Source organism: Oncorhynchus mykiss, chromosome 21 (assembly GCF_057628025.1).
Source record: "Oncorhynchus mykiss isolate SJ-2025 chromosome 21, ASM5762802v1, whole genome shotgun sequence".
NCBI lineage: Eukaryota > Metazoa > Chordata > Actinopteri > Salmoniformes > Salmonidae > Oncorhynchus > Oncorhynchus mykiss.
In genome coordinates this window covers 40859919-40874696 of record NC_143042.1, presented here as the reverse complement: position 1 = coordinate 40874696, position 14778 = coordinate 40859919, and the positions used below count along the sequence as shown (strand labels likewise).

The window sequence follows — 14778 nt, the reverse complement described above, 5'->3', positions numbered from 1 at the left end:
CTGATATCTCAAAGTGCTGTACAGAAACCCAGCCTAAAACCCCAAACAGCAAGCAATGCAGGTGTAGAAGCACGGTGGCTAGGAAAAACTCCCTAGAAAGGCCAAAACCTAGGAAGAAACCTAGAGAGGAACCAGGCTATGTGGGGGGGCAGTCCTCTTCTGGCTGTGCCGGGTGGAGATTATAACAGAACATGGCCAAGATGTTCAAATGTTCATAAATGACCAGCATGGTCGAATAATAATAAGGCAGAACAGTTGAAACTGGAGCAGCAGCACGGCCAGGTGGACTGGGAATAGCAAGGAGTCATCATGTTAGGTAGTCCTGGGGCATGGTCCTAGGGCTCAGGTCCTCCGAGAGAGAGAAAGAAAGAGAGAAGGAGATAATTAGAGAATGCACACTTAGATCCACACAGGACACCGATTTAGGACAGGAGAAGTACTCCAGATATAACAAACTGACCCTAGCCCCCCGACACATAAACTACTGCAGCATAAATACTGGAGGCTGAGACAGGAGGGGTCAGGAGACACTGTGGCCCCATCCGAGGACACCCCCGGACAGGGCCAAACAGGAAGGATATAACCCCACCCACTTTGCCAAAGCACAGCCCCCACACCACTAGAGGGATATCTTCAACCACCAACTTACCATCCTGAGACAAGGCTGAGTATAGCCCACAAAGATCTCCGCCATGGCACAACCCAAGGGGGGGTGCCAACCCAGACAGGATGACTACATCAGTGAATCAACCCACTCAGGTGACGCACCCCTTCCAGGGACGGCATGAGAGAGCCCCAGTAAGCCAGTGACTCAGCCCCTGTAATAGGGTTAGAGGCAGAGAATCCCAGTGGAAAGAGGGGAACCATCCCAGGCAGAGACAGCAAGGGCGGTTTGTTGCTCCAGAGCCTTTCCGTTCACCTTTCCACTCCTGTGCCAGACTACACTCAATCATATGACCCACTGAAGAGATGAGTCTTCAGTAAAGACTTAAAGGTTGAGACCGAGTTTCGGTCTCTGACATGGGTAGGCAGACCGTTCCATAAAAATTGAGCTCTATAGGAGAAAGCCCTGCCTCCAGCTGTTTGCTTAGAAATTCTAGGGACAATTAGGAGGCCTGCGTCTTGTGACCGTAGCGTACGCGTAGGTATGTACGGCAGGACCAAATCAGAGAGATAGGTAGGAGCAAGCCCATGTAATGCTTTGTAGGTTAGCAGTAAAACCTTGAAATCAGCCCTTGCTTTTACAGGAAGCAAGTGTAGGGAGGCTAGCACTGGAGTAATATGATCAAATTTTTTGGTTCTAGTCAGGATTCTAGCAGCCGTATTTAGCACTAACTGAAGTTTATTTAGTGCTTTATCCGGGTAGCCGGAAAGTAGAGCATTGCAGTAGTCTAACCTAGAAGTGACAAAAGCATGGATTAATTGTTCTGCATCATTTTTGGACAGAAAGTTTCACATTTTTGCAATGTTACGTAGATGGAAAAAAGCTGTCCTTGAAATGGTCTTGATATGTTCTTCAAAAGAGAGATCAGGGTCCAGAGTAACGCCGAGGTCCTTCACAGTTTTATTTGAGACGACTGTACAACCATTAAGATTAATTGTCAGATTCAACAGAAGATCTCTTTGTTTCTTGGGACCTAGGACAAGCATCTCTGTTTTGTCCAAGTTTAAAAGTAGAACGTTTGCAGCCATCCACTTCCTTTTGTCTGAAACACATGCTTCTAGCAAGGGCAATTTCGGGGCTTCACCATGTTTCATTGAAATGTACAGCTGTGTGTTATCCGCATAGCAGTGAAAGTTAACATTATGTTTTCGAATAACATTCCCAAGAGGTAAAATATATAGTGAAAACAATAGTGGTCCTAAAACGGAACCTTGAGGAACACCGAAATTTACAGTTGATTTGTCAGAGGACAAACCATTCACAGAGACAAACTGATATCTTTCCGACAGATAAGATCTAAACCAGGCCAGAACTTGTCCGTGTAGACCAATTTGGGTTTCCAATCTCTCCAAAAGAATGTGGTGATCGATGGTATCAAAAGCAGCACTAAGGTCTAGGAGCACGAGGACAGATGCAGAGCCTCGGTCCGATGCCATTAAAATGTAATTTACCACCTTCACAAGTGCCGTCTCAGTGCTATGATGGGGTCTAAAACCAGACTGAAGCATTTCGTATACATTGTTTGTCTTCAGGAAGGCAGTGAGTTGCTGCGCAACAGCCTTTTTTTAAATTTTTGAGAGGAATGGAAGATTCGATATAGGCCGATAGTTTTTTATATTTTCTGGGTCAAGGTCTGGCTTTTTTAAGAGAGGCTTTATTACTGCCACTATTAGTGAGTTTGGTACACATCCGGTGGATAGAGAGCCGTTTATTATGTTCAACATAGGAGGGCCAAGCACACAGGAAGCAGCTCTTTCAGTAGTTTAGTTGGAATAGCTGTAGCTTGCAGCTTGAAGGTTTAGAGGCCATGATTATTTTCATCATTGTGTCAAGAGATATAGTACTAAAACACTTGAGCGTCTCTCTTGATCCTAGGTCCTGGCAGAGTTGTGCAGTCTCAGGACAACCGAGCTTTGAAGGAATACGCATATTTAAAGAGGAGTCCATAATTTGCTTTCTAATAATCATAATTTTTTCCTCAAAGAAGTTCATGAATTTATCACTGCTAAAGTGAAAGTCATCCTCTCTTGGGGAATGCTGCTTTTTAGTTAGCTTTCCGACAGTATCAAAAAGGAATTTCAGATTGATCTTATTTTCCTCAATTAAGTTAGAAAAATAGGATGATCGAGCAGCAGTAAGGGCTCTTCGGTACTGTCTTTCCAAGCTAGTCGGAAGACTTCCAGTTTGGTGTGGCGCCATTTCCGTTCCAATTTTCTGGAAGCTTGCTTCAGAGCTCGGGTATTTTCTGTGTACCAGGGAGCTAGTTTCTTATGAGAAATGTTTTTCGTTTTTAGGTGTGCAACTGCATCTAGGGTATTGTGCAAGGTTAAATTGAGTTCCTCAGTTAAGTGGTTAACTGATTTTTGTCCTCTGGCGTCCTTGGGTAGACAGAGGGAATCTGGAAGGACATCAAGGAATCTTTGTGTTGTCTGTGAATTTATAGCACGACTTTTGATGGTCCTTGGTTGGGTTCTGAGCAGATTATTTGTTGCAATTGCAAACGTAATAAAATGGTGGTCCGATAGTCCAGGATTATGAGGAAAAACATTAAGATCCACAACATTTATTCCATGGGACAAAACTAGGTCCAGAGTGTGACAGTGGGTCCAGAGACATGTTGGACAAAACCCACTGAGTCGATGATGGCTCCGAAAGCCTTTTGGAGTGGGTCTGTGGACTTTTCCATGTGAATATTAAAGTCACCAAAGATTAGAATATTATCTGCTATGACTACAAGGTCCGATAGAAATTCAGGGAACTCAGTGAAGAACGCTGTATATGGCCCAGGAGGCCTGTAAACAGTAGCTATAAAAAGTGATTGAGTAGGTTGCACAGATTTCATGACTAGAAGCTCAAAAGAAGAAAACGCCATATTTTTTTTTGTAAATTGAAATTTGCTATCGTAAATGTTAGCAACACCTCCGCCTTTGCGGGATGCACGGGGGATATGGTCACTAGTGTAGCCAGGAGGTGAGGCCTCATTTAACACAGTAAATTCATCAGGCTTAAGCCATGTTTCAGTCAGGTCAATCACATCAAGATTATGATCAGTGATTAGTTAATTGACTATAATTGCCTTTGAAGTAAGGGATCTAACATTAAGTAGCCCTATTGTGAGATGTGAGGTATCATGATCTCTTTCAATAATGACAGGAATGGAGGTGGTCTTTATCCTAGTGAGATTACTAAGGCGAACACCGCCATGTTTAGTTTTGCCCAACCTAGGTCGAGGCACAGACACGGTCTCAATGGTGATAGCTGAGCTGACTACACTGACTGTGCTAGTGGCAGACTCCACTATGCTGGCAGGCTGGCTAACAGCCTGCTGCCTGGCCTGCACCCTCAGATACTGACTGTTACTTTTGATTTTGACCCCCCTTTGTTCAGGGACACATTATTCCATTTATGTTAGTCACATGTCAGTGGAACTTGTTCAGTTTATGTCTAAGTTGTTGAATCTTATGTTCATACAAATATTTACACATGTTAAGTTTGCTGAAAATATTTGCAGTTGACAGTGAGAGGACGTTTATTTATTTGCTGAGTTTATATCATAATTCAAACAATGACAACCCCTTTGTATTACAACTAAACTACACACAAGTAGTTAAGCCAAATGTGTGAAGACGATCCGGTTTCTGACCTCCTCATAAAGCCAAGGTCTCACTTGGTTAAGCAGCTGTAGTTATATATGCCAGCAGCATACCACCCTGCATCCCACTGCTGGCTTGACTCTGATGCTTAGCAGGGTTGGTCGCTGGATGGGAGACCAGATGCTGCTATAAGTAGTGTTGGAGGGGCAGTAGGAGGCACTCTTTCCTCTGGTCTAATAAAGTATCACAATGCTCCAGGGCAGAGATGGGGGACATTGCAGGGTGCCGTCTTTCGGATGTGATGTTAAACGGGTGTCATGACTCTCTGTGTTCACTAAAGATCCCATGACACTTATTGTAAGAGTAGGAGTTTTAACCCTGGTGTCCTGGCTAAATTCACAATTTTTTCACCTTATTTAACTTGGTAGGCCAGTTGAGAACAAGATCTCATTTACAACTGCGACCTGGCCAAGATAAAGCAAAGCAGTGCGAGAAAAACAACAACACAGAGTTGCACATGAGATAAACAAACATACTGTCAATAACACAATAATCATAATCACCTAATCATCCACAGCCTCCAATTGGCTCATTCATCCCCTGTAACTATTCCCCTGGCTGTTGCTGTAAGTGAGAACGTATTCTCAGTCAACTTACCTGGCAAAATATATATATATATAAAAATCAATTGGAGGTGGTGATGTTTTCTTGGGCTGCATCCCAAATGAAACCTTGTTCCTTATGTACTTATGATCATTTGAGATTTGCTCTTTAGATATCGTGATGATGATAATAATGAATTACACTTTTATAGTGCTTTTCATTACAATCTCAAAGCGCTTATGATGAGGAACTAACAAGATACAGCAATTTTGGTCTCTCTTTGGAGATTTTGAAATCTTCCATAGCTATGTTTTGCCGGTTTATGCAAAACTCAAAAAACCCAGTGTCCCTTAACTCTGATGATGACCCTTGATGAGAAACAGATTCACCACTTTTGAAAAACTATTTGTTGTTGTCCTCAATGATTCTAAATGCAGTGTATTCACTTTTAAAAGCTGTTGGGGCTAGGGGGCAGCATATACACTTTTGGATGAAATGCGTGCCCAGAGTAAACTGCCTCCTACTCTTTCCCAGATGGGAATATATGCATATTATTACTGGTGGATAGAAAACACTCTGAAGTTTCTAAAACGGTTTGAATTATGTCTGTGAGTATAACAGAACTCATATGGCAGACAAAATTCTGAGAAGAAATCCAAACAGGAAGTGAGAACTCAATTTTGAAAAACAGTGCCATTTGATGTCCATCTTAGATATGGATGAGCATGCACTTCCTAGGGCTTCCACAAGATGTCACCGTCTTTAGATTCTGGTTGTATGATTCTATTAGAAAGGAGGGGCTCATAATAGCTCTTTGAGTAGGTGATCTGGAAGAAAGCCTCAGTCTCATTGCAGGCGGTCACAAGAGTGTTCTTGAGTTCCAATACGTTTCTTCAGACAATGAAATTCTCCAGTTGGAACCTTATTGCTGATTAATGTTTAAAACATCCTAAATATGGATTGCATACATCATTTGACTTGTTTCTACGACCTGTAACGGAACTTTTTGAGTTTTTGTCTGGAGGAATTGCTCGTGCTTTTTGAGGCTTGAATGCTGGGCTGAACAAGCTAACAACAAGTGGCTAAATGATGGGCTTTTTGGAACTTTATGGAACAAATCAGTCATTTATTGTCGAACTGGGATTCCTGGAACTGCCTTCTGATGAAGATATTCAAAGGTAAGTGAATATTTAGTGTTTTTTGTAGCTTCTGTTGACGCCAAAATGGCGGCTATTTCTTTGGGTTCTGAGCGCCGTTCTCAGATTATTATTTTTCTGTAAAGTTTAAAAAAAAATCTGACACAGCGGTTGCATAGAGGATACGTTTGTCTTTAATTCTGTGAATAACACTTGCATCTTTTATCAATGTTTATTGTGAGTATTTCTGCAAAATCACCGGATGTTTTGGAATCAAAACATTACTGCACGTAACGCGCTAATGTAAACAGAGATTTTTATATATATATATATATATATATATATATATAAAAATCTCAGTTTACATATATGCACATTATCGAACAAAACACACAATACATGTATAACATGATGTCCTATGAGTGTCATCTGATGGAGATAATCAAAGGTTAGTGATTCATTTTATCTATATTTATGCTTTTGTGACTGTGAAAAATTGCTGTGTATGTTTTTGAATTTGGTGGTCATCTAACATAAATATATGTTGTGTTTTCGCTGTAAAACATTTTAAAAATCGGACACGATGGGTAGATTAACAAGATGTTTGTCTTTCATTTGCTCTATTGGACTTGTTAATGTGTGAAAGTTAAATATGTCTAAAGAATATTTTTTTCAGCTGAATGGGAGGGGGTGTTCCCTTTAGGGAACTCCTTGTGCCCCAACAGGTTTTAAATATGTGAATTGAAATACAGGTAACTGCCAAAATAAAGGAAACACCAACATAAGGTGTCTTAAAAGGACTTTGGGCCACCACGAGCTGCAGAACAGCTACAATGCACCTTAGCATAGATTCTACAAGTGTCTGGAACTCTACTGGAGGGATGTGACACCATGGTAGCCAAAATATTGGGCAACTGGGCATTTTTTTACATGACCCTAAGCATGATGGGAGTAACTCAGAAACCACACCTGTGTGGAAGCACCGGCTTTCAATATACTTTGAATCCCTAATTTAAGCATTTATTTTATTTTGGCAGTTACCATACATGAAGCACAACAATATGACATAACAATAAGATATTGTTGTTTCTGTATTTCCTTTTCATACATCCATGTCGTCCTTCCTGTTTCACTTCATGTAGAGCTTACAGCTGTCAGTAAGCTGGTGCGTCGGCATGTTCCCGAGGCAGTGTTCCTGGAGAGCATCGGCCAGGAGATCACCTACATCCTGCCTTACAGCGGGGCCAAGGATGGCACCTTCGCCCTCCTTTTCAAAGAGCTGGACCTGGAGATGGCTGACATTGGCTTCACCAACTACGGCATCTCGGATACCACACTAGAGGAGGTATGAGGCGGACGAAACACACACGCATGTACGCAGGCATCACATACACAGACTCGCACACAAGCTTCACATGCAAGTGCATACACACGCACACGTATACACACTGCATTGTTGGGTTTAGAGCTTGCAAGAAAGGAATTTCACTGTACAGTCGTGGCCGAAAGTTTTGAGAATGACACAAATATTCATTTTCACAGTCTGCTGCCTGAGTTTGTATGATGGCAATTTGCATATACTCCAAAATGTTATGAAGAGTGATTAGATGAATTGCAATTAATTGCAAAGTCCCTCTTTGACATGCAAATTAACTGAATCCCCAAAAAACATGTCCACTGCATTTCAACCCTGCCACAAAAGGACCAGCTGACATTATGTCAGTGATTCTCTCTTTAACACAGGTGTGAGTGTTGATGAGGACAAGGCTGGAGATCACTCTGTCATGCTGATTGAGTTCGAATAACAGACTGGAAGCTTCAAAAGGAGGGTGGTGCTTGGAATCACTGTTCTTCCTCTGTCAACCATGGTTACCTGGAAGGAAACACGTGCCGTCATCATTGCATTGCACAAAAAGGGCTTCACAGGCAAGGATATTGTTGCCAGTAAGATTGCACCTAATTCAACCATTTATCGGATCATCAAGAACTTCAAGGAGAGCAGTTCAATTGTTGTGAAGAAGGCTTCAGGGTGCCCAAGAAAGTCCAGCAGGCGCAAGGACCGTCTCCTAAAGTAGTACCTTCTCTGCTATGCAATCTGGTTTCAGAGCTGGTCATGGGTGCACAACTCAGCCACGATCAAGGTCCTAAACGATAATATAACCGCCATCGATAAGAGTACTTACCGTGCAGCCGTATTCATCGACCTGGCCAAGGCTTTTGACTGTCAATCACCACATTCTTATCGGCAGCCTCAACAGACTCAACGGCAGACTCCAGCATCACTACTATGGACGGTTCTGACTTAGAATATGTGGACAACTACAAATACCTAGGTGTCTGGTTAGACTGTAAACTCTCCTTTCAGACTCACATTAAGCCTCTCCAATCCAAAATTAAATCTAGAATAGGCTTTCTATTTCACAACAAAGAATCCTTCACTCATGCTGCCAAACATACCCTCGTAAAAATGACCATCCTACTGATCCTCGACTTCTGCAATGTAATTTATAAAATAGGGTGGGTAGCCTCCAACACTCTACTCAACAAATTGGGTGCAGTCTATCACAGTGCCATCCGTTTTGTCACCAAATCCACTGCGACCTGTACGCACTCGTTGGCTGGCCATCGCTTCATACTTGTCGCCAAACCCACTGGCTACAGGTCATCTACAAATGTCTGCTAGGTAAAGCCCCACCTTATCTCAGCTCACTGGTCACCATAGCAGCACCCACTCGTAGCACGCGCTACAGCAGGGATATCTCACTGGTCACCCCCAAAGCCAATTCCTTATTTGGCCGCTTTCCTTCCAGTTCTCTGCTGCCAATGACTGGAACGAACTGCAAAAATCACTGAAGCTGGAGACATATCTCCTTCACTAGCTTTAAGCACCAGCAGTCAGAGCAGCTCACAGATCACTGCACCTGTACATAGCCCAACTGTTAACAGCCAACTACCTCATCACCGTAGTCTATTTATTTATTTATCTTGCTCTTTTGCACCCCATCTCTACTTGCACATTCATCTTCTGCACATCTACCACTCCAGTGTTTAATTGCTCTATTGTAATTACTTCGCCACCATGGCCTATTTATTGCCGTACCTCCCTTATCTTACCTCATTTGCACTCACTGTATATAGACTTTTCTTTTTTATACTGTATTATTGACTGTATGTTTGTTTATTCCATGTGTAACTCTGTGTTGTTGTATGTGTCGAACTACTGTGCTTTATCTTGGCCAGGTCACAGTTGTAAATAAGAACTTGTTCTCAAATAGCCTACCTGGTTAAATAAAGGTGAAATAAAACAATTCAGCTGCAGGATCGGGGCACCACCAGTACAGAACTTGCTCAGGAATGGCAGCAGGCAGGTGTGAGTGCATCTGCATGCACAGTGAGGCGAAGACTTTTGGAATATGGCCTGGTGTCAAGAAGGGCAGCAAAGAAGCCACTTCTCTCCAGGAAAAACATCAAGGACAGACTGATATTCTGCAAAAGGTACAGGGATTGGACTGCTGAGGACTGGTGTAAAGTCATTTTCTCTGTTGAATCCCCTTTCCGAGTGTTTGTGGCATCCGGAAAAAAGCTTGTCCGGAGAAGACAAGGTGAGCTCTACCATCAGTTCTGTGTCATGCCAACAGTAAAGCATCCTGAGACCATTCATTTGTGGGGTCGCTTCTCAGCCAAGGGAGTGGGCTCACTCACAATTTTGCCTAAGAACACAGCCATGGATAAAGAATGGTACCAACACATCCTCCGAGAGCAACTTCCCCCAACCATCCAGGAACAGTTTGGTGAGAAATAATGCCTTTTCCAGCATGATGGAGCACCTTGCCATAAGGCAAAAGTGATAACTAAGTGGCTTGGGGTACAAAACATCGATATTTTGGGTCCATGGCCAGGAAACTCCCCAGACCTTAATCCCATTGAGAACTTGTGGTCAACCCTCAAGAGGCGGGTGGACAAACAAAAAAACACAAATTATGACAAACTCCAAGCATTGATTATGCAAGAATGGGCTCCCATCAGTCAGGATGTGGCCCAGAAGTTAATTGACAGCATGCCAGGGCAGATTGCAGAGGTCTTGAAAAAGAAGGGTCAACATTGCAAATATTGACTCTTTGCATCAACTTCATGTAGTTGTCAATAAAAGCCTTTGACACTTATGAAATGCTTGTAATTATACTTCAGTATTCCATAGTAATATCTGACAAAAATATCTAAAGACACTGAAGCAGCAAACTTTGTGAAAATTTATATTTGTGTCATTCTCAAAACCTTTGGCCACGACTGTACTTTAAAACTTTAAAAACTTGAAACACACACACACACACACACACACACACACACACACACACACACACACACACACACACACACACACACACACTGCTCTCTCCTGAACAAACCAAATGCTTAGTATGCCAAGGATAGTGTTGGATTATGTCTGTAGGCAGGCACATACCACTAAGTTACTGTTGTCAAACACAACTAATATGTCTCAGAAATTTTTGTCAGATGAAGATGCCCTGCGGGCATTGTGAATAATTCCTTTTCAACGTATCACATTCAGACACAAGGTTATGCTGGTGGAGTCTACTGCATATATCTACTTAGAGAAGGGAGATTAGATGTCAGTTGGTGGTATTTCTAGTGTGTGTGTGTGTGTGTGTGTGTCCGTGTGTGTGTGTGTGCATGTGGTACTAGTGCGCGGGTCCAGTGGTGGAGAAAGTACTCATTTGTCATATTTGAGTAATACATTTGAGTAATAAATAATAAATAAATACCTTATTTTGTTTTAAATATACTTAAGTATCAAAAGTAAATGGAATTGCTAAAATATACTTAAGTTTTAACAGTAAAAGTATTAATAATTTTTAATTCCTTACATTATGCAAACCAGACTGCACAATTTCCAGTTTTTTATTCATTTACAGATAGCCAGGGGCACTCTACAACACTCAGACATGAATTTATAAACAAAGCATTTGTGTTTAGTGAGTCCGCTAGATCAGAGGCATTGGGATGACCAGGGATGTTCTCTTGATAAGTGTGTGAATTGGACCATTTTCCTGTCAAAATGTAACGACTACTTTTTGGTGTCAGTAAAAAGTACATTATTGGAGTAAAAAGTACATTATTCTTTTTAGGAATGTAGTGAAGTGAAAGTGAAACCTGGCAAAAAATGTAAATAGTGAAGTCCGTATTTTTACTTAAGTACTTTACACCACTGCGCGTGTCAGCTGTTTATTCACCCGCACCTGCCCGCAATTGCTAATAACCCAGCCGCAACCGCAGATTATATGTGATAAAGTGAAAATCTGAGGCCGCCACCCGACCCTAACCATGTAAAATATGTTATAAGCCACAATCAAAGACAGTCTAATAATTTTTTTGACAGGGTTGCAGGATTATTTGGTTGTTGCCTGATTTAGATATGCTTCTACTCATAATTTAAGTCATTTTGATAGGCTGTTTGTTAGTCAACTTGTCTACTTTGATGCAGATTTTATGTGGTTGAAATACTATCTGCTTTTATAATCCTTTTATGATGAAGACAGCACCTTCCATTTAACACATCTGAACAGTAGGCTAAAGTTCCCTTGACGTGGCATAGGCCTATTTGAAGTGCCTTGTTGTGACTGTCGAATTTGTATAGTGCCTCACAATCATCACACATAACACTGCTATCATCCTCTTTTACCTCTTCACCAAATATTTTCCAAACATGACTTGTCTAGCCCCCCCTTCTCTTTATTTTAAACTCTCCTTTTGCAGCTTTTGTGTTATTGAATTAAACTTGAATGTCCTTCTTGGCTCCGTGGATATTTGGCGCAAACAGTTAAGCCCTAAAGTTTATGCACTTATACCAGATAGCCTAAAATAATGAAAGAAAAACCTCAATGTAGCCTATATTAATTGCACAAGAATTATACATTTATAGATTTTTTAAAGCTGTTGTTTCTCTTTTTATTCAACCCGCCACCCACCCACCCTTCAGCCACACAATATATAATGACCCTAAACCCATACGCCTCCCGGATATAACCGCAGGGACTGCGGGTCATGAGTCAACCAGCGGATCACTAGTGTTCGCGCATCTGTAATACAAGAGCATGGAGAAAGAAAGGACTGCTTGACAAAGGTTGACGTTTGTCATGAGGCTTGTCCTGGAGGCAGAAATGAGCGATTTACACTAGATAGGCCTGCTGCAAAGACAAAATAGCCTGTATTGTAAAAATTCATTCAAACAGTCATTTGCTTTTTCGTCTTAATTTTAAGGTTAGGGTTAGGCATAAGGGTTAGCGGTGAGGTTAAGTTTAGGGGTAAGTTTCAAATCTGATTTTATGACATTGTGGCTGTTCCAGCTAGTGACCACTCTGCAGAGCTACCTCCAGAACAAGATTAATGATGAAAAACGCTAACCTACCAATTTGTCATTGTAATGAATATAGAGCCCTTGTTTTTGTCATTACAGGAGTGCTGTCGATCATTTGTCTAATAACACACACAGAGGTCAAGTAATTTCACTGGAGATGATGATACTAAGCAATTTCATATCATGCTAATTATGCTGCGTTCCATCTCACAGATTTTCCTCAAAGTGGCGGAGGACACAGGTGTGGATGTGGAAATTCCAGGTAAATTGCAAGTTTTGCCGGTTGAGTGGAATTTGGGGGGGTTACAATGTAAATTGTAGTAGAATAGTTTAATCGTGGACTGATGATATGCAGTATAGACACAAACACTACCGTGTGTGTGTGCACATATACAGTTTACACACACACACACACACACACACACACCATTGAGAGTCTTCAAATCAGATCAAATCTAATTTTATTGGTCACATACACATGATTAGAAGATGTTAATGTTATGTTAATAAAGTGTAGCGAAATGCTTGTGCTTCTAGTTCCAACAGTGCAGTAATATCTAACAATTAATCTAACAATTACCCAACAACTACCTAATACACACAAATCTAAAGGGGTGAATGAGAATATGTACATATAAATAAACTCAGCAAAAAATAAAACGTCCTCTCACTGTCAACTGTTTATTTTCAGCAAACTTAACATGTGTAAATATTTGTATGAGCATAACAAGACTCAACAACTGAGACATAACCTGAACAAATTCCACAGACAGGTGACTAGCCGAAATGTAATAATGTGACCCTGAACAAAGGGGGGGTCAAAATCAAAAGTAACAGTCAGTATCTGGTGTGGACACAAGCTGCAAAAAGTATTGCAGAGCATCTCCTCCTCATGCACTCCACCAGATTTTCCAGTTCTTGCTGTGAGATGTTACCCCTTCTTCCACCAAGGTACCTGCAAGTTCACAGACATTTCTTGGGGGGGATGGCCCTAGCACTCACCCTCCGATCCAACAGATCTCAGACATGCTCATTGGGATTGAAGAACACTTTTTGCCAGTCCTGTCTGGTCCAGCAAAGGTGGGTTTGTGCACAAAGACGACGTTGTTGCCTGTGATGTCTGGTGAGGACCTGCCTTACAACAGGCCTACAATCCCTCAGTCCATCTCTCAGCCTATTGGGGACAGTCTGAGCACTGATGGAGGGATTGTGCGTTCCTGGTGTAGTTCCTGGGCAGTTGTTGCCATCCTGTACCTGTCCCGCAGGTGTCCCGCAGGTGTGATGCAGGTGTGATGTTCGGATGTACCGATCCTGTGCAGGTGTTGTTACACGTGGTCTGCCACTGCAAGGACGATCAGCTGCCATCCTGTCTCCCTGTAGCACTGTCTTAGGCATCTCACAGTAAGGACATCGCAATTTGTTGCCCTGGCCACATCTGCAGTCCTCATGCCTCCTTGAGCAGGGACCCTGGGCATCTTTCTTGTCGTGTTTTTCAGAGTCAGTAGAAAGGCCTCTTTAGTGTCCTAAGTTTTCAGAACTGTGACCTTAATTGCCTACCATCTGTAAGCTGTTAGTGTCTTAATGGCCGTTCCACAGGTGCTCATTAATTGTTTATGGTTCATTGAAGAACCATGGGAAACAGTGTTTAAACCCTTTACAATGAAGATCTGTGACATTATTTGGATTTTTACAAATTATCTTTGAAAGACAGGGTCCTGAAAAAGGGACGTTTTTTTTTTGCTGAGTTTATAGGGATGAGTAATGGCCGAGCGGCATATAGATGATATAAAATACAGTATATACATATGATATGAGTAATATAAGATATGTAAACATTATTAAAGTGGTATTATTTAAAGTGGCATTGTTTAAAGTGACTAGTGTTTTTTATTGAAGTGGCCAGTGATTGGGTCTCAATGTAGGCAGCAGCCTCTCTGAGTTGGTGATTGCTGTTTAGCAATCTGATGGCCTTGAGATAAAATCTGTTTTCAGCCTCTCGGTCCCAGCTTTGATGCACCTGTACTGACCTCGCCTTTCTTGATGGTAGCAGTGTGAACAGGCAGTGGCTCGGGTGGTTGTTGTCCATGATGATAATTTTGGCCTTCCTGTGACATCGGGTGCTGTAAGTGTCACGGAGGGCAGTTAGTTTGCCTCCGTGATGCGTTGTGCAGACCGCTCCACCCTCTGGAGAGCCTTGCGGTTGAGGGCGGAGCAGTTGCCGTACCAGCCTATGATACAGCCCGACAGCATGCTCTCGATTGTGCATATGTGAAAGTTTGTCAGGGTTTTGGGTGACAAGCCACATTTCTCCTGTCCCCCTGTCTGTGTGGGTGGAGCATTTCAGTTTGTCTGTGATGTGTACGCCGAGGAACTTAAAACGTTCTACCTTCTCCACTGCTGTCCCTT

General features: G+C 42.1%; 1 protein-coding gene across 1 annotated transcript in view; it reads left to right on the top strand.

Moving 5' to 3' along the window:
* The window catches only part of LOC110500599 (phospholipid-transporting ATPase ABCA1), a 279746-nt gene that overhangs the window by 136449 nt on the left and 128519 nt on the right, over positions 1-14778 (top strand). The window contains exons 24-25 of the mRNA XM_090214665.1: positions 7139-7341; positions 12586-12634. Of these exons, the coding sequence (XP_090070791.1) occupies positions 7139-7341; positions 12586-12634 (252 nt within the window). The remainder of the gene's footprint in view (positions 1-7138; positions 7342-12585; positions 12635-14778) is intronic.